Here is a 26,420-nt window from a genome sequence, read left to right as displayed (position 1 = left end):
TCTTAGACATGTTGAGCTTCAGACGCCGATGGCACATCCAGTGAGAGACAGCTGTCAGACAAGATGAAACTTGCTGCTCAAGCCCTGGCGAAAGGTCAGGGGTGGAAAGATACAACTGGGTATCATTGGCTTACAGAAGATAAGAGAAACTGAAAGAACTGATAAGTTTACCAAGAGACAGTGTGTATAGAGAGAACAAGAGGGGACCCAAAACAGAACCTTGAGGAACTCCAACAGATAGGGGAACAGAGGACGAAGTCTGGCCACCCGAGACCACTGCAAAAGATCTATCTGACAGGTAAGATTTAAACCAATCAAAAACAAAGCCCAAGAAGCCAAGATCAGAAAGTAAGTCAACTAAAAGACAGTGGTCCACAGTGTCAAAGGCCACAGACAGGTCAAGGAGGACAAGAATGGAGTAAAGGCCATTCGCCTTGGCCCACAGGAAATCATTCAAGATCTTGGTGAGGGCTGTCTCTGTGGAATGCCATGGGCTGAAACCAGACTGGAAAGGGTCCAAGATGGAGTTGGTTTCAAGAAACTCAAGACAGCGAAAGTAGACAACTCATTCCAGAACCTTAGAAAGAAAAGGAAGAAGGGAAATCGGACGATAGTTAGACAAGGAAGAAGGGTCGAGAGAAGGTTTTTTCATAATAGGGGAAACTAGAGCGTGTTTAAAGACCGAGGGGAAGGAGCCAGAAGAAAGAGAGAGGTTAAAGATGTAGAGGAGGGAGGGCAAAAAAGGAGCTATGGAGATTAGAAGACGAGAAGGGATTGGGTCAAGAGAACAGATTGTGGGTTTGGAAGAGTTCAGCAGCGTAGAAAGTTCATCCAGAGAAATGGGAGAAAACGCAGAGAATTTGTTAGTAGGAGGAAAAGAGAGAGAAGGCAGTTCAGACACTCTTGTTCCTTTCAGAACTCCAGAACCAATTTCAATAGGACATGAGGCCCAACCACACAGTTCAAGCACTTCAGAACACACAAGCCTCAATGGGGAAACCAAAGGTTCTCAGGAAGGAATCACTCAGCCAGCACCACAGAACTACACCAACAGAGACTGATGATATCAACTATGGAATGCCTCCCACGAGCATGCCTCCATGGCAACCTCTACAGTGGCTTCTAGAATCGGAAAGTTGGAAAAGACCACAAGGGCCATCCAGTCCAACCCCCTGCCATGCAGGAACTCACAATCAAAGCATCCCTGACAGATAGCCATCCAGCCTCTGCTTAAAGACTTCCAGAGAAGGAGACTCCACCACACTCTGAGGGAGTATGTTCCACTTTGTAACAGCTCTTACTATCAGGAAGTTCCTCCTAATGTTGAGGTGGAATCTCTTTTCCTGCAGTTTGCATCCATTGTTCCGGATCCTGTTCACTGGAGCAAAAGAAAACAAGCTTGCCCCCTCCTAAATATGATATCCCTTCAAATATTTAAACTACCACACCAGGAGGCAATCACAGACAGAAGACCATTGCCTATTGCAGTTCCGTGGGAGGTTCTCAGATCAGTGCGCTGGTGGGTGTCCCCAGCACAGAACAAAGGCCATCCCATCTGGACGCCAGAGAAAATCCAGATTAAGACAGACACCAGCCTGTAGGGCTGGGGAGCCCACTGCGGTCAAAAACTGGCACAAGGGAAATGGAGTAAAGCAGAACAATGGTGCAGCATCAACTGGCTGGAGCTCAGAGCAATCAGATTAGTATTGCTACCCTTTTCCCACATAGTCCATGGAAAGGCAGTCTTGATAAAGACAGACACCACACTGAGGAAGTAGGCTGAAGTCTACAAAAGCTCCTGCTGCCAACTTCTTTATTTTGGTTAGTCTCAAAGGGGCTACAGGATCTCTACATACTGATTCATCCTGACTGTTCTTTGTGTTCTTCCTAAAAGGCTTGAGGTAATTTTCTTAAATCAGTCCTTGTTAATCGTTGGCTTCATTAAATAAGTCTCCATCTTTTGAGTATTTTGCACCCCAAATCTGGGTTCTTTCATCCCACAGGAGCTTGCACAACTTCCCTTCTATCTGGCATGTAGGAACTCAGCACCCCATAAAGCCAAGCCAAATGAGGCAGAAGAGCAATTGTGCATTTGGGGATTCCACCTTTCCTCCTTCCCTGGCCAGGGTCTGTCTCACACACACTGGGATGTTACGGAAGGCTGCACACCCCACTAAAGTTGGATTACTGTCCAATTCCCAGGACAACCAATCCCCACACTGAGGAACTGCAGGACCCAGAGTAGCTTTGGGAGAACCCTGAGCCAACATGAACAAGGTTCATTTGCTTTTGAGGATGAGGGCCTCTCACTGCCCAGGGTTGTGAAATGGCATGACAACCGCATTGGCTCTTGAGCTCAGCCAGAGATCACAAAGGGGATGCTCTTGGAGATGCATCACAACTCACCACTGTGACCTCCTTGTCCAAGGAGGCAGTTGGCAAGACAACTCACAGGGCTCCCTTCAAGCATTCCTTGCCTTGCCCCTCCCAGGGGCCACATAGGAGAAGGTCCTGCCCTACTCGGGTTTTCCTCCTGCTGGGTTTCCTGGAGGCAACCCGTTCTTCCTAGGGTCTCTCCTTTAAGCCAAACCTTTCCATAAGGTCTCATAGACCAACAGACGTTTAGTCTTTAAAGTGGCTGATCAGGGAAGATGTGTCCCTTTTAAAGGAAAGTCAAGTATTTCCTTGGCTCAAGGAAAGGATGGAGAACATTTCCAAGATTGAGTTGTGGCTTTGGCCTTTTCTCTTCCAACGCAATCATTCTATGATTCTCAAAGGAGGTTACAAGGTAGGTATGGGAGGGTACCTCTCTAGCTTTAGCTCCATTCACTTTCTGCCACATACTCCCTACCACAGCATCAAGCATCAGTGAAGAAGAAATGGATTATAGAATCATAGAGTTGGAAGAGACCACAAAGCCCATCCGTCCCAACCCCCTGCCATGCCGGAAATCTAAATCAAAGCATACCCGACAGATGGCCATCCAGCCTCTGTTTAAACGCCTCCAAGGAGGGAGACTCCACCATTCTCCCAGGAAGTGTGTTCCACTGCCAAAGAGCCCCCACTGTCATGAAGTCCCTCCTAATGTGGAGGTGGAATCTCTTTTCCTATAGCTTGCATCCATTATTCCGTCTTCTAGTCTCTGGAGCAGCAGAAAACAAGCTTGCTGCCTCCTCAATGTGACATCCCTTCAAATACTTAAACAGGACTATCATATCACCCCTGTCTCTTTTCCAGGCTAAACATACCCTGATCCCTAAGTCTTTCCTCACAGGGCATGGTTTCCAGGCCCTTCGCCATTTTGAGGGCCCTCCTTTGGACACGCTCCAATTTGTCAACATCCTTTTTGAACTGAGGTGCTCAGAACTGGGCACAATATTCCAGGTGAGGCCTGACCAAGGCAGAATAGAGTGGCACTATAGTTCTGAGAGCAAATTAAGCCGGACCTTTCCCTAGAAAATGATTCTAAGATTCTAGCCTCAATTTAGGTATTTTTCTCTTCTAGAGAAAGGTTGGGCTTAATTTGCTCTCAGAGCCATTTAATTATCTGTTTTTACCTGTGAAAGACTGTATAAATCTGTGCACATGTAAAACACCTCCATTTGTAATTTTTAGCATTGTGCATAGGTCCAAGATTCACCTCCTCCTCCTTTGTGATGAAGCCATCAGTAGGGGTTGGCAACAAAGGGGCCCAAACAGTTGATACCAAAGGCAGAAGGATTTTCCTTCCTACAGTGTTCTTAAGCTCAACCTCCCAAGAACTGAATCCTATGTCAAACTGGGATGTGATGGGTGGTCAGAGGTCATCCTACATCTTTCACTGGCTGAGTTGACCAGTGTCTCTTGCCCTGTTGTCCTTGCTTCCCCTCCCAAGCAGTCAGTGCCAGGGATGGTGGGATTGGGCTTCCCCTGCCAATGGTGGCCCCTCAGAGTGTCCTTCAGGAGGACTTGTCCTATGCCTGTGTTGGCTTTCAGACAGGATTGATCCACCCTTTTGTTGGAGGGAGACACTTCACTCAAGCAACTGGTTTTGAGCCACCATGAAAGGCAGAAATATAATTTTAAAAACCAACCCCCACCCAAATAAACCCATGCATCACTTTTGTCTACCTCTGATACCCCCCAGCCCCCTAGGCCTCCCCTGTTGCTCTGGTACACCTAAGAAAAGCAGGCATGTCTCAATTAATGAAGTAGATGTGTCCCTGAGCATTACTTCTTTAACAGAAAAGTTGGTACTAGGCGCATGGAAAGAATGGGGGAAGGTTCCTACACCACAAAAAAAGAAGAGCATGCCAGTGTGTTTAAGCAAACTTTTTATTTCAAATATGCACATGTAAATAAAACAACTTGCTCAGGGAAGCACTGCACTAAAAACAAACATTTCACACCTTCTTTCTTCCAAAATGCATCCAGGGATGTTTTCCCCCTAAGAGCCTTCACTTTCTTCCGATTTCCATTTTGTTAGCGAGACTTCTAGATACAGTGGGCCCTTGTTATCCGCTGGGGTTTGGTTCTAGGAAACCCCGTGAATAACAAAATCCGTGGATGCTCAAGTCCCATTAAATACAATGGCATATCAAAATGGTGACCCTTATATAAAATGAGAAAATCAAGATTTGTTATTTGGAATTTATACTTTTTTAGATATTTTCAAGCTGTGGATGCTTGAATTCGTGTATAAAAAATCTGTGGATAAGGAGGGCCAACTGTATATGCATTTTCCCAGCTCCGACTTTGTTTATTGCATTGCTTTCTACAGATATGCTGGAGTAGCCCAGCACCAAAAGTCTGCTTCTCCAGCCCTCTTTCATCATCTTCTCAATGGCAATATTGCAGCTAAAACATCCAGCAAGACAGAGAATAAGGAGTAAAATGGAGGCTAGGTGGGTGTAAAAACACTGTGTGAAAAGGAGCTTCACTGTGAGGAGCTTTGTTAACTGAGGTATGTCTCCACAGTGCTCTGTTGGGAGACATTCCCAGCTAGCATAGAATTTGGCTATCCCTAAAGCAGCAAGAATGAAATTAAGCAGAATAAAGATTCCACATCTCACAAAGCTACCAGACTAAGGCATGTTTCTACATTTGATATGTTTACTCATTTATACAGTTTATCTCCTATGTGGGTTCTTTGAAGTATAGTAAGGTTATCTTACTAAATGTAAGCGTATGACGTAATGGCTTGAGTGTTGGACTATGACTCTGGTTCAATTCCCAGCTCGGCCGCTGAATGACCTTGGGCAAGTCACACTCTCTCAGCCTCAAAGGGACGCAAGGGCAAACCTCCGCTGAACAAATCTTGCAGACAAAACCCCATAATAGGGTTGTCTTAAGGTCGCCATAAATCAGAAACAACCTGAAGGCACGCAGCAGCAGCAGCAGCAGCAAGAAGATCATGTCTCCTAATGAAGCTCTTACCACATTCCATGCATTTAGACAGCTCCCAAATTTCACAAGGGTTAAGAACACAGGACCCTCAGCAAAGGGCAAAACTTTCAAATATCTCTAGTCCCCCCTCCAAACATGCATGCTACAGACTACAATTCCCAGCTTCTCTAGAAGTTAAAGACTACAACACTGAAGGAGATTTTTACACCAGCCATAACACCCACATCTCTGATGTACTGATAGCAGGGATGAGGCTGAGGGGGGAAGGCTTGGAGACTGGCAGGGGTGGCCTTGGAACAATACAGAGGTATCGTGGTGTCATTGTGACCAAAGGAGTAACGGGCCAGGACTGTTGGTGGGAAAGGAGATGGGAAGAGGAAGAGAGCTAGGACAGGCCACCACTGCTGGACTATCCTTGCAGCAGCACCAGCTGCAGCATGGCTGAGCCACTGGTAGCAACAGTTCATCCTCACCCTCCTCTTGTCTGTCTCCTTTCTTGCCAACAGGCCTTTTGAGATCTGGCAGGCTTGGTTTTATTGGGAGATGAGAGGGTTGGACTTGGACTGTTTAATTTTAACTCTGTATGTTTTAAAATTTTTATATTTGTAATTTTTATATTTTTATGATTTTAATTGTACAATTTTAATTGTTATGTTTTATATATGTTTGCCGCCTTGGGTCCCATTTTGGGAGAAAGGTGGGATAAAAATAAAATAAATAAATAAACAATTGAATGGTTAGATTACAGAACATGGATGCTGCGGTCGCCTGCCACTGCAGCATCAACCATAAGGGAAAAGGCCAGGTTGAGAACATCTGTATAAAAATTAAAGCGAGAAACAAGAGGGATGCCATTGTGGGACATCTACTACCGACAACCCTCCCCCCCCAAGCCAGATTGAAGACTTGGATGATGCCTTCCTGGAACAGATGACCACGTATTCAGAAAGGAGAGATGTAGTAATAAAAAGGGATTTCAATAAGCCTGATATTTTTTGGAAGTCAAACTCTGCAAAGAATCTGCTGTGGCTTGGCTCCAGGACCCCTGCATGGATATAAAATCTGTGGATGCTCAGGCCTCATTATATCCAATGATATAGTAAAATGGTGCTCTTTATATAAAATGGCAAAATCAAGGTTTGCTTTTTGGATTTTTCCTCCTCAAGCTGTGGATTGTTGAAACCATGGGAGAAAAAACTGTGGTTATGGAGGGCCAACTGTATAAGGTCCAACAAATTCCTCACTTACCTTGCAGATAATTTCATTGTCCAGAAGGCAGAAGAGGCAACAAGATGATCAGTTATTTTAGATCCGAACCTAACCAACAATGACGACCCAATTAATTTAAGTCTCCAGGGCCAGATGAACTTCATCCAAGGATAGTAAAAGAACTCGCAGAGGTAATCTCAGAACCACTGGCAATAAATTTGGAGAATTCCTAGAGAACAGGAGAACAGACTGGAGGAGGGCAAATGTCCCCATCTTCAAAATGGGGAAACGATGACTCAATTAATGCCCAGTCAGCCTGGCATCAATACTAGGAAAGATTCTAGAGCAGTTCTTGAAATAGACAGTCTGGAAACACTTAAAAGGAAGGCCATGATCACTAAAGTCAACACAGATTTCTTAAAAACAAGTCATGCCAGACTAACCTTCTCTTTTTTGACAGAATCACAAGCTTAGTAGATGAAGGGAATGCTGTGGATGTAATGTATCCTTCTGTAGTGTGTCCAGAGGAAGGTGACCAAAATGGTGAAGGGTCTGGAAACAATGTCCTATGAGGAGAGACTTAGGGAGCTGGGTATTTTTAGCCTGGGGAAAAGGTTAAGAAGTGACATGAAACCCATGTTTAAATATTTGAAGAGATGAAATATTGAGGATGGAGCAAACTTGTTTTCTGCTGCTTCAGAGGTGAGAACATGGAGCAATGGATTCAAACTACAGTAAAAGAGATTCCACCTGAATATTAAGAAGAAAGTCTTGATGGCAAGAGCTGTTTGATGGTGGAATATGCTGTCTTGGGATGTGGTGGTGTCTCCTTTAGGCTGGATGGCCATTTGTCTGGACTGCTTTAGGTGTGTAGTCTTGCATGGCAGGAGGTTGGACCGGATGGACTCTTATTGTCTCTTCCAACTCTAAGATTCTATTCTATGATTCTACTGATGGCAAACTTGAAAATAATCAGATCTATGGAAGATAAACCTGTAAATATTGAGGGCCAACTATATAGTTTCTCAACTGTGTGATTTTTTTTTATGCGAATGTAGTTTTGCACTCTGCCTGAAGCTCTTTCCACATTTGATGCATTTATGTGGTTTCTCCCCCGTGTGTGTTTTTTCATGTGAAAGCAGATGTCCACTAACACTAAAGCTCTTTCCACATTCCTTGCATTTATATGGCTTCTCCCCTGTGTGGGTTCTTTGGTGTGTACGTAGATTACCACTCTCACTGAAGCTCTTTCCACATTCCATGCATTTATATGGCTTCACCCCTGTGTGAGTTCTTTGATGTTTAGTGTATGTTCCATGATCACTGAAGCACTTTCCACATTCCATGCATTTGTATGGTTTCTCCCCTGTGTGAGTTCTTTCATGTAAACGTAAACTGTGGCTATAAGAGAAGCTCTTTCCACATTCCACACATTTATATGGTTTCTCCCCTGAGTGCATTCTTCGATGGGCATGTAAATGTGCACTCCGACTGAAGCTCCTTTCACATTCTATGCATTTATATGGCTTCTCCCCTGTGTGAGTTCTTTTATGTGAATGTAGACTCCTGCGACAAGAGAAGCGCTTCCCACATTCCATACACTCATGTGGCTTCTCCCCTGTGTGAGTTCTCTGATGCTTAATACATGCACCATAATCACTGAAACACTTTCCACATTCCTTGCATTCATGTGGTTTCTCCCCCGTGTGGATTCTTTGATGTGTATGCAGATGTCCACTCTGACTGAAGCTCCTTCCACATTCCATGCATTTATAGGGTTTCTCCCCCGTGTGGGTTCTTTGATGTCTCTGTAAATTCTTCTTTTGACTGAAGCTCCTGCCACATTCCTTGCATTCATGTGGTTTCTCTCCTGTGTGAGTTCTTTGATGCTTAGTACATGCTCTATTATCACTGAAGCCCTTTCCACATTCCTTACATTTATATGGTTTCTCCCCCGTATGCATTCTGTAATGCAAGTTTAACTGAGATTTATACTGGAATGCTTTTCCACAGACAGGACATTTTACCTTTCTTTTCTCTTCATGATTTTCCTGTGGGGTCATGAGTTCACAAATATCCTCCCCTACAGAAGCAGAGGGGTTATTTTTCCCACTCTCTGATTGGTTTCCTTTTTCTCTTTTCAGTCCCCTTTGAACTGCAAACTTCTTTTTGTCCTCAACAGTCTTGGTTGTTTCCCATGATAACACAGGGGGCTCCACAAGATTCTCCTGCTCATTACCTGCTTGAGAAAGAAGAAGATCCCATTAGGAGTTTAACACACAAAACCAGGATCTCAATAAGGATCAAGACCAATCACTGCTTTATCCCTGGCATTCACCCCATTTTTCTCAGCTAAGAACACCTATTGCATTCTGGCCAATTTCCCTCTTAAGTGCATTAAGAAAAGGGTTCCTTACTTGAAGAGGCAATGTTCTCATCAATATCCATTCTGGCTTCTTTGTGAAGAGCCCTCTGGCACTAATCCAGGACTTGCCACTCTTCTTCAGTGGTGTACACAGCCACCTCTTCAAAGGAGACCAGGAGCTAAAAGTGAGAAAATCACAGTACTCTAATTATATCTCTTCCTAAAATGTTTCCCTACAAAACAAACAACTTGAGCAGTTCTCTGATTTTTTATATCTGTATGCAGGATTCATGACTTCACAAGAGAAAAAGAACTGTGTGCACAGCCTTCTTGCTTCATCTCTTTGAGATCTTGCCGTGAAATTGGGTATTTACAGTATTCTTTTAACTCCACCTAAGGAGGAATGGATTTGGTCTTTGGTGCTACTGAACTGCCTTTGAGGGAAACTAAGGAGGGGAACTGAGGCCATTTTGTGGATCCCTACAGTTTTTCAGCTTCTCCACATCATATATCACCTCAGGGGGACTGGTGCTGTTGAAAGGTGATAGAGAAATGAGTAAAATAAATAAATAAACAATAAACAAACAAAAAGGTCTGAGTACTGTTGGGAAATGGAGTCAGTGCTCATCCTTATGAGGAAGAGATGATTGATGGGAATGTTTTCATGCTTTTGACAGACTTGGTTTCATTAAGGTCCTCTGACTCCTGTTTTTGGGAATGTTAAATGCAATACTCACAAACAAATGGTTTTCCACTTTCACGTTTTGCTTTCCTTCCAGATCTATTTGCTTCTATTTCCAGAGTTGAGGAAACAGACAAACCATTGAAATAGAAGCAAAGAGACGCTAGAGTACTCAGATTCATGGATATGGCAGGAGCTAACTCCTTGCATCAGGCATTTCATCCCTGCAGGCATCAAAGTGGGATTTATTTATTTTTTGGCTTCTCCTCCCCATTAAAGAAGCATATTTGTGTGTCTCACCTTTTACCATCCTCTTCCGCCTTCGTGCCCTTTATTTCCTTTCTCCTGCTGCCTAGAAGTATAGTGTCTAGATCAGTGATGGCGAACCCACTGCACGCGTGCCGGAAGTGGCACTTTGGGCCATTTCCTTGGGCACGGGGCGAGGGAGAAGGTGGAAGAGGCACACACGTGCCCGTTCCTCCCCCTCCCTGCCTTTTCCTGTCCTCCATCTGTCTCTCGGAGACAGCTGGGAGCCAGAAAAGGGCACTCCGGAGGAGCCAGAGGAGTGCGCCTCTGGCTCCTCCTCGAAGCCTTCTCCCGGCCCCCAGCTGCCTCTTCAAGAGAGCTAGGGGCTGGGAAAAGGGCGGGGAGAGGAGGAGTGACCGGCGCACGCCAGTGCCGCCTCCTCAGGGAGCTTTGCCTGCCTAAAGCTGTCTCTGGAGAGACAGCTGGAAGCAGGGAAAGGTACGTGGGGAGGGAGGCAGGGGCCCTGCCCATCTCGCTCCCTCCCCACTTACCTTTCTCTGCCCTCCAAGTGCCCCAAACGGGGCATTTAGAGGGCAGGGAAAGGTCCGTAGGGAGGGAGGCAGGGGCCCTGCCATTCATATTCTTCCCCTTTTTCCTTTCCTCGCCCCCAAAGGGCTTTAGAGAGCCCTTTGGGGTGAAGACCAGGCTCCTCCCCCTCACGGGCCTTTCCTGACCTCCAGCTGTCTCTGGGAAAAGGTGGGGAAGAGCCCCGCCCAGAGGGTGGAAGTTCCGCCCATGGAGGGTGGAAGCCACACCCCCTGGGCTAGAAGCCCCACCCCAGCACGCAGCCCCATCCCAGGAAACAGAAGCCCCGCCCCCTGGCACGCAAACCTAAAAAGGTTCGCCATCACTGGTCTAGATCAAGAGAAGTAATAGTGCCACTCTATTCTGCTTTGGTCAGGCCCCATCTGGAATATTGTGTCCAGTTCTGGGCACCACAATTTAAAAAGGACATTGAGAAACTGGAGCGTGTCCAAAGGAGGGCAACTAAAATGGTGAAAGGTCTGGAAACCATGCCCTATGAGGAACGGCTTAGGGAGCTGGGGATGTTTAGCCTGGAGAAGAGAGGATTAAGAGGTGATATGATAGCCCTGTTTAAATACTTGAAGGGATGTCACATTGAGGTTGGAGCAAGCATGTTTTCTGCTGCTCCAGAGACTAGGACCCAGAGCAATGGATGCAAGCAACAGGAAAAGAGATTCCACCTCACATTAGGAGGAACTTCCTGACAGTAAGGAACAAATTCCCTCAGAGTGTAGTGGAGTCTCCTTCCTTGGAGGTGTTTAAGCAGAGGCTGGATGGCCATCTGTCGGGGATGCTTTGATTGTGATTTCCTGCATGGCAGGGGGTTGGACTGGATGGCCCTTGAGGTCTCTTCCAACTATGATTCTACCTTCCCTTCCTCACCACAGAAATTGAAAGGGACATTAGCTTCCATCTACCCCACTTTAACATTACCTACTTCTCTAGGAAGCTGAGCTTGCTATTCAACGGCCCTGCTCAGGTCTTGCAGATTCAGGACTCTGGCTTTCTTGGCTTTCTTGCATAAGAACATTTGGTTTCTATATTAAACTGAGTGCAGTGGGGCTGGCGCAACATGAGCTTATGGTAAAAACAGGAGAAATGACTGGCTGCTCTAGTAAGGTAAAAGAGAAAAGCTGATATGTATTGTTTCAGGAATTCCATCTTAAGATAGGAGGAGCATTAGGCAAAAGAAGTCGACTTAAACTTGGTTAGAAGAGCCCCTAAAATACTTTCTACAAGCGTTTATGCCTCTTTGCTTCCAACAGGTTGAGATGCTCCATCTGGAAAGAATCTATCCATCTCAAATGTGGTTTTCCTCTTTTCCTACTGCCTTTTACCGTACCAAGCTTTATTGCCTTTTCCAGTGTGTCATGTCTTCTCATCGTATTGCCAAAATATGACAGCCTCAGATTAGTCATCTTAGCTTCTAGGGAGAGTTCAGGCTTGATTTGCTCTAGTACCCATTTATTTTTATTTAGCAGTGAATGGGCCCATGGTGAAGACGTTTCTCAGAAAAGAGCTGTTGAGGGACAGGGACCCAGGGGCAAATCTTTCTAGGAAAAAATGGACACATTCCTCTTCACTCTAAACACATTTGGGCATTTTTAGCCAATATTTAGGCATTCCAAGTCCCACAACCCCAAAGCTAAGAGGAGGGAAACATTTCCTGCCTAGTCACAGGATAAAGGTCCATGCCATGCAACATTTCACAGATGAAAACTTGAACATGTGCAGCCAAGGAGTAATTTATGTGGAAACAGGGATATCTGGCACCTTAAATTGAACAGGAAATCCTGACTATTTCCTGGGATTATGTCTGAAATGGGGCACCTGCATCCATTATAATTCTGCAGGCTTCAAACTGGGTAAATTAAAGTTTAATATGCCAACAAGCTCAGGTCTGGCTCAGGGTGGTACAGGGGCCATGGCCTGGCATCTCATTTCTCCACCTGCATCCCAACAGTTGAAAAAGAGATTCCAAGAACATTAATTTGTTCCTTCAGCGTCTCTCCAAGAAAGGCAAAAGGGCTTTAACCAAAGAGGCTAGATTCCTTGTATGGAGCCCTCTAGCCTGGGTCCAGGAGACCCCACTTCTTTAGGGGAAATTACACAGCTACCTCCTCAAAGTAGAGCAGGAGCTGAAAGGGGAGAAACCAAAAACTTCTGTAATCACCAATAATCCCTCCTCATGTATCTCAGTATGGGTCCACTAGACCTCCAAGATCTTCAGGGGAGGTCTCCTTCTCTGCCCCACCACTTTCTCAGGCTCATACAGCAGGAATTCTGGGAGATAGGGCCTTTTGGTGGCTGTTCCCAGACTTTGGGAGACCAGGGGGGCTCCTTCTTACTGTCCTTCCATTGGCAAGTACAAGTATTTTTATTCCTTCAGGCATTTACACATTGCAATGAATTTTCAATGGTGTCCTATGTTGCTTTGTATGTAGTCTTTTACCAGAGGTTCGTCTGCTGAGGCCTTGACAAGCATGGACAGTGGCAGCGAAGTCCTCGGGTCGTAGGTTTGATTAGAGTTTCCTTCTCTGAAATGGTTGACCTTGCAGGGTTAGACAAGCACCATCCGCCCGGGTTTGGGATTAGAGTTTTCCTTCTCCTAGGATGGTTGCCATAAGGCTAGAGAGCCCATCCTGCCCTTGGCGCTCTTGGTCAGACCCTTCGGTTGTGACCTGTCTGGCATGGGAGGCCCTGCCGGTGGCTATTATACCACCGTCAGCATAGCTCACAGCTTCAGTAGGGTACGCAAGCCTCTCCCCCACGACAAGGGGGTAAATTTGCAGATGACACCTGTGATAATAGCCCCAGCAGATCCTTTAATTTTCCCTAGTCTCCTGGGTCTCTATTCCCATTCCCTGCAGAGCTGAGTGATACCCCTTGAGATCCTCTAGTCACGCTGCCACCACCCAGTGAATCTACAATGAATTCCTCTTAGCACACACTGGGACTTGCTAAGGACTTATAGTTTCCTTCCCTTGCTAGTCTAAGCAAGCAACAACTGAGCTAAGGCAAGTGTATAGGAGTATAGAGACAGCAGATACTTTTAAAGAAAGTGTTTATTCTAACTAGACAGAATAGAGAAATAAGGTATCATTCATGCAAGGCCTCCTTGCCTTGCATAGAATCATAGAGTTGGAAGAGACCGCTAGGGCCATCCAGTCCAACCCCCTGCCATGCACAGAATACATAGTTACAAGATGTTCATTTCAGGCTAGCCAAAAGATACACATAACAAAAGCCGCCCTAAATGCTCTAGCTAACACATTCCTAAACTACTCACTCAGAGAGTCCTTGATGGCTTTTGGATGCGAGGAGCTGGTCCCCATTGCCTAGCTCCTCTTGACTCACAAAACCACTTGGTCTCAGAGGCTTTTTAAAAACCTCTGTTGGAAGGTTCTTGAAACTCCAGGTCCTGCTCAACTGATTGGCCAGTTGAGCCTTAGGTTAGCTATGATGTAAATCTCATTAGCATGTACCTCCCCCCAGCTTAACTCTTTGTTGTCTGAGAGAAGTTCTCAAATGACTGGTGGCCCAGTCATTACAACACTTAATTAGGAGGAGTAGCTAATACTCCAGAGGATAGGATCAAAATTCAAGAAGGCCTGAATAGATTAGAAAGCTGGACCAAAGCTAACAAAATGAATTTCAACACAGGGAAATGTAAGGTACTGCATTTAGGGTGGAAAAATGAAATGCATAGATATAGGATGGGGGACACCTGGCTGAATAAAACTACATGTGAAAGGGATCTAAGAGTCCTACCAGATCACAAGTTGAAAATGAGTCAACAGTGTGATGCGGCAGCAAAAAAGGCCAATGCGATTCTAGGCTGCATCAATAGAATTATAGTCTCTAGATCAAGGGAAGTAATAGTACCAATCTATTCTGCTTTGTTCAGGCCCCACCAGGAATACTGTGTCCAGTTCTGGGCGCCACAATTCAAAAAGGATGTTGAGAACTAGAACTCCCAGATCCCTTTCACATGTAGTTTCGTTCAGCCAGGTGTCCCCCAACCTATAGCTGTGCATTTCATTTTTTCTACCTAGGTGTGGTACCTTACATTTCTCCGTGTTGAAATCCATTTTATTAGCTTTGGCCCAGCTTTCTAATCTATTGAGGTCATTTTGAATTTTTATCCTGTCCTCTGAAGTATTAGCTAGTCCTCCTAAAACAAGGTGACCGTCAGAAAATTTCAGAAAAGGCTTGGATCTGCTTTTAAGGTGTATAAAGTTAAAGGCATTCCCCCTTGACAAGGCCTATCAAGTCGGGTCCAACCCTGGGGGGCAATGCTCATCTCCGTTACTCTGCTGAAGAGCCAGCGTTCTCAGAGACTACTCTCTGGTCATGTGCCCAGCATGACTGCACAGAATGCTGTTACCTTCCTTTATACCTTTCCTTTAGATACATTTATCTACTTGTATTTGCATGCTTTTGAACTTCTAGGTTGGCAGAAGCTGGGACTAACGATAGGAGCTCACTCCATCATGCAGCACCTGGGCCTCAAACTGCCAACCTGTAATCAGAATTGGTGTCTTAACCACTAAGCCACTGCATCCTCTCTCTCTCTCTCTCTCTCTCTCTCTCTCTATATATATATATATATATATATATATAGTGTCTTGCTTTGAGGGTCCCTCTGGTCTCCCTTCTCCCTGCAGAGCTCCTTCATGATGGGAGACCCTTCCTTTCTAAGTGAGTCTGGGGAGGAGAAAGGGAGAGGCTCTGGATTCAGTAGACCCATTGAAGTCAATGAAACCATGTAGCCATGGCTGATTTAAGTTCCACTTTTCTCACCAGCCATGAGTCGGGATCCAGCATTTAGGCTGCCATCTTCAACAGAGTTTCCTAGCCTCCTTGGTGAATGAAAAACAAGCCCTCCCTCGCAATCAAGAGTCGGGGTCTGAGCCACTTGAGCCACTGCATGCCCTTTTACCTTCTTTAAAGGTGTGTAGAGAAACGAAAAGGTCCAAATGCTCCAACTGGCTTGGCATACTATAGACCAGGGGTCCCCAAACTGTGCCCTTGAAGAGATTTTGGACTTCATCTCCCAGAAGCCTCAGCCTTATTAGCCAATAGCCTGGGATTCTGGGATCTGAAGTCCAAAATCTCTTCAAGGGCACAGTTTGGGGATCGTTGCATAGGGCAAGGTTTCCAGACCTTTCACCATTTTAGGAATAAGGAGTTAGGGAATAAGGAAGCATAGGACAAAATGTCATTAGAGAGGAAGGAAGGAATTAGCAAGGGATATAAGAAAGTAAGTAGGGGTTGAATGTGATAGAAGCAGTGGCCCCCAAAGTATGCTCTTTAAGGGATTTTGGACTCCAGCTCCCAGAATCCCAGACTATTGGCCGACATGGCTGAGGCTTCTGGGAGATGAAGTCCAAAACCATTTGGTGGGGGAAGGAGAATCTGGGGTCTCTCTTCCCAAAGGGAGCAGCAGCAGCCAGGACCCCCTCCCCAGGTGTCCCCCACAAAGACATACTGCTCCCCCAAAAGGAGCCCCCTCTGCCCCCTTCCTCCCCCAAACCCCCCTCCACCGTACCTCCGCCTCCGGGCCTCCCTTCCTCGCCTTTCCCTGAGAGAGCAGAGCAAGAGGCCAGGAGGGAGGAGGAGTCCCTCCCAGTCCTCCAAGGGTCACAGAGCGGAGGACTCGGATTCCTAGAGAGGCAGGAAGTGTTCGGGAAGGTCACGTGGAGGGGAGGGAGGGAGGGAGGGAAGGAGGCCCAGGGGCTGGAAGAGGCCAAAGAGGAGGAGGTGGCAAGGGACACACTCCCTCAATGGAGAGTAGTGGAGCCTCCTTCTCTGGAGGCCTTGAAACAGAGTCTGGATGGCCATCTCTCAGGGATGCTTTGATGGAGAGTTCCTGCATGGCAGAAGGGGGCTGAACTGGGTGGCCTCTTGGAGTCTCTTCCAACTCTGGGATTCTCAGGGAGAGGACACATAGAGGACAGAGGGCATCTTCAGTGGGGCTTTTTGGAGGGGAAGAGTCTAGCCTGTCTCCCAGATGAGGGGCTCCCCGGTTCCTGCTGCCCTCTTTGGGAAAGAAGACCCCCTCCTCTCTCCATGATGGATAGGGGGGGGGGAGGAGGAAGAGAGCCCCCATTTTGAGAGCCTGGCTGGGAGAGGGATCGACCTCAACAATTTAGGGGGGAGGGGAGACGCCTGGATCGACAGCAGTACATATGAAAGGCATCTTGGAGTCCTAGTAGACCACAACTTAAACATGACTCAGTAGTGTGATGTGGCAGCTAAAAAGGCCAATATGATTCTAGGCTGTATCAACAGAGTTATAGTATTGAGGGAAGTAAATAGTGCCACTCTATTCTGGTTTGGTCAGGCCTCACTTGGAACATTGTGTCCAGTTCTAGGCACCACAATTCAAAAAGGAGGTTGAGAAACTGAACTGTGTCCAAAGGAAGGCGACTAAAATGGTGATGGGTCCGGAAACCATGAAGCCCTATGAGGAACGACTTAGGGAGCCAGGGATGTTTAGCCTGGAGAAGAGAAGGTTAGGAGGTGATATGATAGCCCTGTTTAAATATTTGAAGGGATGTCATATTGAGGAGGGAGCAGGCTTGTTTTCTGCTGCTCCAGAGACTAACATGGAACAATGGAAGCAAATGACAGAAAAAGAGATTCCAGCTCAACATGAGGAGGAAGGTCCCAGTGCGCTGGCTCCTCATCAGGGTTCCCCAGTTGCAGCTATAATGTAGTATCTCACAATCCAGAAAACATGCAGGGTAGGCTGTGTTGGCCATTTAGTAAAATCAAACAAGAATCCACCAAACAGTGATACCTTTATTGACCAACCAAATGCACAATAAACCTGTTGCAAGCTTTTGAAGCTCCGCAGGCTTCTTCATCAGGCAAGATGTTACATACCCATGTTAGTAAGATACCTGCATTTTGTTTTGTTTTGTTTTTTGCATTTTGACTGGATTGGCATGTTTTACCTTTACACCTACCAAAATGTTCCTGATGCAAAAACATGGAGACTTCTTGAGGAATCCATTGTTCTCTGCCTACAAAGAGGCCTGTGGCCTAGAGGCATGAAGACATATTGGATTGCAAAAGAGGAATCCTTGTTGATATGCAAATAGAGTTTAAATTTCCTGGCCCAATTGCCTCATGGCCAGAGGAGGAGGAGCCAGCCTGCATGAGATGCCCTCTCCATACCATCCTAAGTAAAGACAGAAACAACAAAATGCAGGCATCTTACGAAAATAACATCCTTGCTGGGTGAAGGTATTTGGCTGGGGGGGGGGGGCTCCTAGGGGGACTGTTATAGGATGCTAGGAGGCCCAAATAACCTTGAATGGCAGGCAATGTAATTTAAAAGGTTCAGGAGTAGAAAAAGGAGGAGGACGAGGTTTCTGCCTCTAGTAAAGCAAACTGGGCCTTAAAAAATGTCACTTGCCCCCAGTTTATTTCCTTTGCTTAGCAAAGTGTGTTCTTTTTGAAATGGACACTCCAAACCTTCTAAAAGCCATGGCACCCAATGGGAAGTGGGTGTTTTCTGCTTCTCCTCACCCTGAAAAAAACCACAGTATGTCTTTCTGCCATGATAATTACACACACACAAGACCTCCTCCCCCCCCCGTAACTTTACCCTCTTCGCTGAAATCATAGAATCATAGAGATGGAGGAGACCTCAATAGCCATCCAGTCCAACCCCTGCCATGCAGGAACACACAGTCAAAATACACACACACACACCCAACACACACAGAGAGATGGCCATTCAGCCTTTGTTTAAAGACCTCCAAAGAAGGAGACTCCACCACCCTCGAAGGGAATGTGTTCCACTGTCGAACAATTTTTACTGTCAGGATGTTCCTCCTAATGTTGAGATGGAATCTCTTTTCCTGTGGCTTGCATCCATTGTTCCAGGTCCTGTTCTCTGGGGTGGCAGAAAACAAGCTCGCTCCATCCTCTATGTGGCTCCTTCAAATACTTAAACAGGGCTATCAGATCACTGTTTAACTGTCTCATTTCCAGGCTAAACATCCCCAGCTCCCTAAGTCTATCCTCATAAGGCATGGTTTCCAGACCCTTCACCATTTTAGTCACCCTCCTTTGGACATGCTCCAGTTTCTCAATATCCTTTTTGAATTGTGATGCCCAGAACAGGACACAATATTCCAGGTGGGGCCTGACCAAAGCAGAAAAGAGTGGCACTATTACTTCCCTTGATCTAAACATTGTACTTCTGTTCATGCAGCCTAAAATCGCATTGGCTTTTTTAGCTGCCGCATAACACTATTGACTCATGTTCAACTTCTGGTCTATTCCTTTCACACGTACTGCTGTCAAGCCAAGTGTCCCCCATCCTAAATTGTTGAGGTGGAGCTTCTTTTCCTGTAGTTTGAACCCATTGCTCCATGTTCTAGTCTCTGGAGCAGCAGAAATCAAGCTCTACCTTTCTTTTCCCACCAAGGAAATAAAAAGGACATTCTCCTCCAGCAAATAATGACAAGTATGTGGCTTCTCTCTTTTTCCCACATTAATATTTCCTAACTCTAAAAAGCTGAACTTGCGATCTGTTCAGCCCTTGAATGAAATAGGGTTGGGAGACTTCTCTCTCTTCCTCTCTCCCTCTTTTTCTTTCTCTTCCTACCTGCACCCCCTGAATCTGAACCCTTGGCAGGGATCTCAAAGAGGATCGTAGGCAAAAAATCATTGATTAGCTACATAAGACCATCCTGGCAACCAGCACCCTTCCAGGGAAGGTTGAGAATCAGCCATGGCTCTTGAGATGTGCATATATGTATCTATATGGATCTGCCTTACAACAATCCTGTGAAATAGAGTGAGGCAGAGACAGAAAGCTGGGCCAAGGTTGCCCTGGAGGTTAGCTGTAGACTGAACTTTGTTCATGGCTCACAGGAAACTTGTACAATATGAGCTTCCCACTTTCCTTGCCAGTTGTGGCAGCGTTCTTGGGTTTGCTTGCATTGTCATTTACTTTTTATCAATGACTTGGATGACAGAATTGGGGGCATACTTATCAAATTTGCAGATGACACCAAATTAGGAGGAGTAGCTAATACCCCAGAGGACAGAATCAAAATTCAAAATGACGTGAATAGACTAGAAAGCTGGGCCAAAGCTAAAAAATGAACATCAACACAGAGAAATGTAAGGTACTGCACTTAGGGCGGAAAAACGAAACACACAGATATAGGATGGGAGACACATGGCTAAATGAAACTACGTGTGAAAGTGATCTAGGAGTCCAAGTAGACCACAAGTTGAACATGAGTCAGCAGTGCGATGCGGCAGCTAACAAGGCCAAAGCAATTTTAGGCTGCATCTACAGAATTCTGCAGCTACAGAATCGATTTCAATCTCTCTCTACTATCAGGGATGATGAGGAACAACAGCAGGAACAGACCTCAGGGACAGAGCAGGGGACCCAGAGAGCTCCATCAAAGGGAACAGCTGCTGGTAAGCCTCGGAGGCGGCGTGTAGTTGTCGTGGGGGACTCTTTGCTGAGAGGCACTGAAGCAGTGGTTTGTGGACCTGACAAGATGTCTCGGGAGGTGTGCTGTCTCCCTGGGGCAAAGATCCGTGATGTGACAGAGAGGCTAACAAGACTTGTCAAGCCTGCTGACCATTACCCCTTTCTTTTGGTTCATGTGGGAACCAATGATACTGCAAGGCATAGCCTTCAGAATATCATAAGGGATTATGAGGCTTTGGGTAGGAAGTTGAAAGAGGTGGATGCACAGGTTGTCATCTCCTCTCTTCTCCCAGTCCAAGGGCATGGGCCAGGAAGGGAGAAGAAAATAGCGGATGTAAACAACTGGCTCCGTAGATGGTGCCACCAAGAACTATTTGGATTCTTGGATCATGGCCTGCGGTTCCATGAGGAAGGACTTCTGGCAAGGGATGGGTTGCATCTCACGCCAGTTGGCATAAACATTTTTGCCAATAGCCTCAAGAATTTGATCAGGGGGGCTTTAAACTGAATTATGTCGGGGAGGGAGACAGTATTCTGGAAGGCAAAAGGGCTGGAGAAGATAGTCAAACTGACAGAGAGGGAACAAGGCAAACAGTGCAAGGACCCAACAGTGGGAGGAAAAAGAACTTGCACAGGCAGCAAGGAAAGGGAACACATGGTCTTAGATGCCTCTACACTAATGCACAGAGCATGGGAAATAAGCAAGATGAACTTCAACTCCTAGCACAACAAAGCAAATATGATATAATAGGCATCACCGAAACCTGGTGGGATGAGTCTCGTAATTGGAATGTAGAAATAGAGGGGTATAACCTTTTTAAGAGAAATGGGCCAAACAGGAAAGGAGGAGGAATAGCACTATATGTCAGGGACATTTACATCAGTGAAGAGATTCAGGACATCAATCCTGGAAGCCTGGTGGAGAGCATCTGGATAAAAATTAAAGGGCAGGGAAACAACAAGGATGTTATGGTGGGAGTCTACTACAGACCCCCAAGTCAGACTGAGGAATTGGATGATGTCTTTCTAGAACAGATAACCACACACTCAGAAAGGAGAGATGTAGTGATGGGCGACTTCAACTATCCTGATATTTGCTGGAAATCAAACTCAGCCAAATCCTCAAGGTCTAGCAATTTCATTACTTGCCTTGGAGACAATTTCATTGTCCAAAAGGTGGAAGAGGCAACAAGGGGTTCAACTATTCTAGATCTGATCTTAACCAACAAGGATGACTTGGTTAACGGAGTGCAAGTGGTGGGATCCTTAGGTGGAAGTGACCATGTTCTCCTGGAGTTTGTTATACAAGGGAAAGGAGAAGCCAGGCATAGTCGGACACGCATTCTAGACTTTAGGAAAGCTGATTTTAGTAAACTTAAAGAAATACTGAGTGTGATCCCATGGTCAACAATACTAAAAGAGAAGGGAGCTCAAGACGGATGGGAGATTCTGAAGGCACAATTTCAAACAGTTCCAACGAGGAAGAAAAATGGGAGATGTCTCAAGAAACCAGGATGGATGACTAAAGAACTTTCAACTGAGCTAAGATTAAAAAGGGCGATGTATAAGAAATGGAAAAGTCACCAAAGAGGAATTCAAACAAATAGCGAGCCTGTGTAGGGGTAAAGTCAGAAAAGCCAAAGCACAGAATGAACTCTGGCTTGCTTGAGAGGTTAAGAACAACAAAAAGGGCTTTTTTGGATTTGTCCACAGCAAAAGGAAGAAGAAGGAAACAGTAGGGCCACTGCGTGCAGAAGATGGCAAAATGCTAACAGAGGACAAAAGGCAGAATTACTCAACACCTTCTTTGCCTCAGTCTTCTCAGAAAAGGCAAAGGGAACTCAACCTGAGGATAATGGAGCAGAGGACAGAAAAGAGGAATTTCAGCACAGAATAAGCAAAGAGATAGTACAGGAATACCTGGTTAACCTAAACGAATATAAGTCTCCAGGACCAGATGAACTACATCCAAGGGTATTAAAAGAACTGGCAAATGTAATATCGGAGCCATTGGCAATAATCTTTGAGAACTCCTGGAGAACAGGAGAAGTCCCAGCAGACTGGAGGAGGGCAAACGTTGTCCCCATCTTCAAAAAGGGGAAGAAAGAGGATCCCAACAATTATTGTACAGTTAGTCTGACATCGATACTAGGAAAGATTCTAGAGCAGATAATTAAACAAAGAGTCTATGAACATCTAGAAGGCAATGCTATAATCACAAAAAGTCAACACGGGTTTCAGAGAAAGAAGTCATGCCAGACAAACCGTATCTCTTTCTTTGATAAAATTACCAGCTTGTTAGATGAAGGGAATGCTGTGGATATAGTATATCTTGATTTCAGTAAGGCTTTTGACAAAGTTCCTCATGATATTCTTGCATACAAGCTTGTAAAATGTGGGCTAGACAAGGCAACTGTTACATGGATTTGTAACTGGTTGACCGACCGAACCCAAAGAGTGCTCAACAATGGTTCTTTTTCATCCTGGAGAGAAGTGACCAGTGGGGTCCCACAGGGCTCTGTCCTGGGCCCAGTACTGTTCAACATCTTTGAACAGAAAAATGTCAGCACTTATCATTTGAATCAGTAGACACTGTGGGTCCATATGGGGCCAGAAAAAGGGAAGAAATGCCTTTTGAGCCTTATGTACACTGCCTCTCTCCCCCCAGAATTACATGACCATATAATTTACCTACATGGTCACAACTGGCTGAATTTGACGACCAGCTCATTAATGCTTATAATACTGATTTTCCATAACTAATGACATTTCACAGACTTTGGATGAGCAGGAAAGAAAACAGAATGCTCCAAATAATTCAAAGGTTTATGAAATAAACATTTAAGTACAACTTTAAACATCACACATTTTGAAGCAAAAATAGTATCAAAGGGCTTATAACAGTTTTATAAAACAGAATCTAGATGTACTGTCTCTTCACACAAAAGTATTTCACACTTTCATTTTCCCTCCAGTATGGATATTCTATTGCCTCAACAAGGTTGAATCTTGAGCAAACCATTTCCCACACTGCTGGCATTTTTATAGTTTCCCTTCTGTATGGACTTCCTGGTGTCTGTGAAGGTGTGACTTGCGAGCAAAACATTTTCCACACTGCTCACATTTGTATGATTTCTCTCCTGTATGGACTCTCTGGTGTATCACAAGATGTGACTTCCGACTAAAACATTTTTCACACTGTGGACATGTGTATGGCTTCTCTCCTGTGTGGACTATTTGATGCCTCAAAAGGTGTGAATTCCAAACAAAAGATTTTCCACACTGCTGACATTTGAAAGGCTTCTCTCCTGTGTGGGCTTTCTGATGAGTCACAAGGTTTGATTTGTCAGCAAAACATTTTCCACACTGCGGACATGTGTATGGTTTCTCCCCTGTGTGGACTCTCTGATGAACCACAAGGAGTGACTTACCAGCAAAACATTTTCCACACTGCTGGCATTTGAATGGTTTCTCTCCTGTGTGGAGTTTCTGGTCAGCCAAAAGGACTGACTTGTCATCAAAACATTTTCCACACTGCTGGCATTTGTACTGTTTCTCTCCTGTGTGGACTCTGTGGTGTCTGTGAAGGTGTGAGTTCTGAGTAAAACATTTTCCACACTGCTGGCATTTGTATGGTTTTTCTCCTGTATGGACTCTCTGATGCTTCAAAAGGTCTGATTTGACAGAAAAACATTTCCCACACTGCTGACATTTGTGAAGTTTCTCTCCTGTGTCGATTCTCTGATGCTTCAAAAGGTGTGGATTCCAAGCCAAACATTTTCCACATTGCAGGTGTTTGAAAGATTCCACTTCTGTGTGTACTCTCTGATGAGTTACAAAGACTGATTTGCGAACAAAACATTTCCCACACTGCTGACATTTAAAAGGTTTCTCTCCTGTGTGCACTCTCTGATGAGTCACAAGGTTTGATTTGTCAGCAAACCCCTTTCCACACTGCTGGCATTTGTATGGTTTTTCTCCTGTGTGGATTCTCTTATGAGCCACAAGGACTGACTTGTCAGCAAAACATTTTTGACACTCTAGGCATTTGTAAGGCTTCTCTCCTGTGTGAACTCTCTGATGTTTGATGAGGTGTGACTTCCAAGCAAAGTATCTCCCACACTGTTGGCATTTGTATGGTGTTTCTCCTGTATGGACTCTCTGATGAGTCACAAGGACTGACTTCTGAGTAAAACATTTCCCACAGTGCTGGCATTTATATGGTCTCTCTCCAGTGTGAACTCTCTGATGAATTACAAGATCTGATTTCTGAGCAAAATATTTCTCACATTGCTGGCATTTGTATGGCTTATCTCCTGTGTGAACTCTCTGATGCCTGAAAAGGGTTGAAACCTGAGCAAAATATTTCCCACACTGTTGACATTTGTATAGTTTCTCCCCCGTGTGGATTCTTTCATGAGCCACAAGAACTGACTTCTGAGCAAAACATTTCCCACACTGCTGGCACTGATACGGTTTTTCTCCTGTGTGGACTCTTTCATGAACCACAAGATCAGACCTCTGGCCAAAGCATTTCCCACAGTGATGGCATTTGTAAGGTTTTTCTCCTATATGGATACTCTGATGCTTCAATAGTTGTGAGTTCTGAGCAAAGCATTTTCCACAGACATGGCATTTATATGATTTCTGTCCTGTGTGGATTCGCTGATGGTTCACAAGATAGGACTTCCAACCAAAACATTTTCCACACTGCTGGCATTTGTGTCGTTTTTCTTCTGTGTGGACTCTTTGATGATTCACAAGGACTGACTTGTAAGCAAAACATTTCCCACACTTATGGCATTTGTATGGTTTCTCTCTTGTGTGGACTCTCTGAGGAAACACAAGGTCACCTATAAAAAAAGACAGGGAGAAGAAGAGTGAATCTCAGCATTCAGAGGAAAGTCCTCTGAAATCAACAATCTAGCTAATCCAGCTCAAAAAGGAAAAGAAAGAATAAAAGCATCCAGTCACTCTGTTTAAAACCTCCAAAGAGGGATTGGGACCCCACTTTCAGTGACAGTAAGGTTCCAGAGAGCTTCTCAGACAGAGATGGGCAACTGTGAGAGATTAGTGGGCCAAAATACATCTCAAGAGTTTCTCAGAGGGCATCCCCCATGGTACCAACTGGAAATTGTTTTGCTTCTAAATAGCCGCCAATACCTGTTAGGGAATAGGGAGGACATTTTGCCCTTTTCTGAGCCATTTTAGGGGTGGGGAGGCCTTTTTCCCAAGAGGAGGTTAGAAGACTGTCCAGGGCCTAGAAGGGCTGAAAGAAGGACTTTTCATCCTGGAGAGAAGTGACCAGTAGAGTGCCACAGGGTTCTGTCCTGGGACTAGTGCTATTCAACATCTTTATCAATGACCTGGATGACAGAATTGGGGGCATACTTTTCAAATTTGCAGATGACACCAAATTAAGATGAGTAGCTAATACCCCAGAGGATAGGAACAAAATTCAAAATGATGTGAATAGACTAGAAAGGTGAGCCAAAGCTACCAAATTAAATTAAACATGGAGAAATGTAAGGTACATCAATAGAAGTATAGTGTCTAGAATCAAGGGAAGTAATACTGCCAATGTATACTGTTTTGGTCAGGCCCCACCTGGAACTGTGTCCAGTTCTGGGCACTACAATTCAAAAAGAATGTTGAGAAACTAGAGCATGTCCAAATGAGGATAACTAAAATGGTGAAGGGTCTGAAAACCATGCTCTGTGAGGAACGACTTAGGGAGCTGGGGATGTTTAGCATGGAGAAGAGAGGGTTAAGAGGTGATATGATAACCCTGTTTAAATATCTGAAGGGATGTCATATTGAGAGAGCAAGCTTTTTTTCTGCTGGTCCAGAGAACAGGACCTGGAACAATGGATGCAAGCTCCAGGAAAGGAAGAACGTCCTGACAGTAAGAGCTGTTCGAATCGACAGTGGAACAAACTCCCTCGGAGTGTAGTGGAGTCTCCTTCTTTGGAAGTCTTTAAGCAGAGGCTGGATGGCCATCTGTCGGGGATGCTTTGATTTGGATTTCCTGCATGGCAGGGGGTTGGACTGGATGGCCCTTGTGGTCTCTTCCAACTCTACGATTCTATGATTCTATCTGACAGTGGAACACACTCCCTCATAGAGTGGTGGAGTCTCCTTCCTTGGAAGTCTTTAAACAGAGGCTGTACGGCCATCTGTCAGGTATGCTTTGACTGAGAGTTCCTGCATGGCAGGAGGTTGGACTGGATGGCCCCTGTGGTCTTTTCCAACTCTATGATTCTAACCTGGTAAAATTGCTTTGGGATGTGTTGAGGGGTATTTTGGGGTAGAAAGCATTAACTGCTATGCTTCCTTCCTGCAGAATCCTAAGATTGGTAGTTTAGGGAGGGGTATTTATACTCAACTGGAAAGTTCTAGTGCCTCACTAAACTACAAATCCAAATATTTCAGAAGATATTGCTATAACAATTAAAGTGGAATCATAGTATTATGAC

The 26,420-nt window shown here is 45.1% G+C and overlaps 1 protein-coding gene across 1 annotated transcript in view; it reads right to left on the bottom strand.

The window, feature by feature from the left end:
• Positions 1-6,898: 6,898 nt before the first annotated feature.
• The window catches only part of LOC149320390 (uncharacterized), a 36,142-nt gene continuing 16,620 nt past the window's right edge, over positions 6,899-26,420 (bottom strand). The window contains exons 4-5 of the mRNA XM_089502619.1: positions 23,013-24,797; positions 6,899-8,560 (exon numbers count right to left, since the gene is read on the bottom strand). Of these exons, the coding sequence (XP_089358745.1) occupies positions 7,620-8,560; positions 23,013-24,797 (2,726 nt within the window). The 3' untranslated portion in view covers positions 6,899-7,619. The remainder of the gene's footprint in view (positions 8,561-23,012; positions 24,798-26,420) is intronic.

The sequence above is a fragment of the Sceloporus occidentalis genome, unplaced genomic scaffold (genome assembly GCF_023333645.1).
Source record: "Sceloporus occidentalis isolate IW3139 unplaced genomic scaffold, rSceOcc1.0.p SCAF_1, whole genome shotgun sequence".
Taxonomy (NCBI): Eukaryota; Metazoa; Chordata; class Lepidosauria; order Squamata; family Phrynosomatidae; genus Sceloporus; species Sceloporus occidentalis.
Note: the sequence above shows the minus strand (reverse complement) of the source record. Positions and strands in the feature narration are given on the sequence as shown.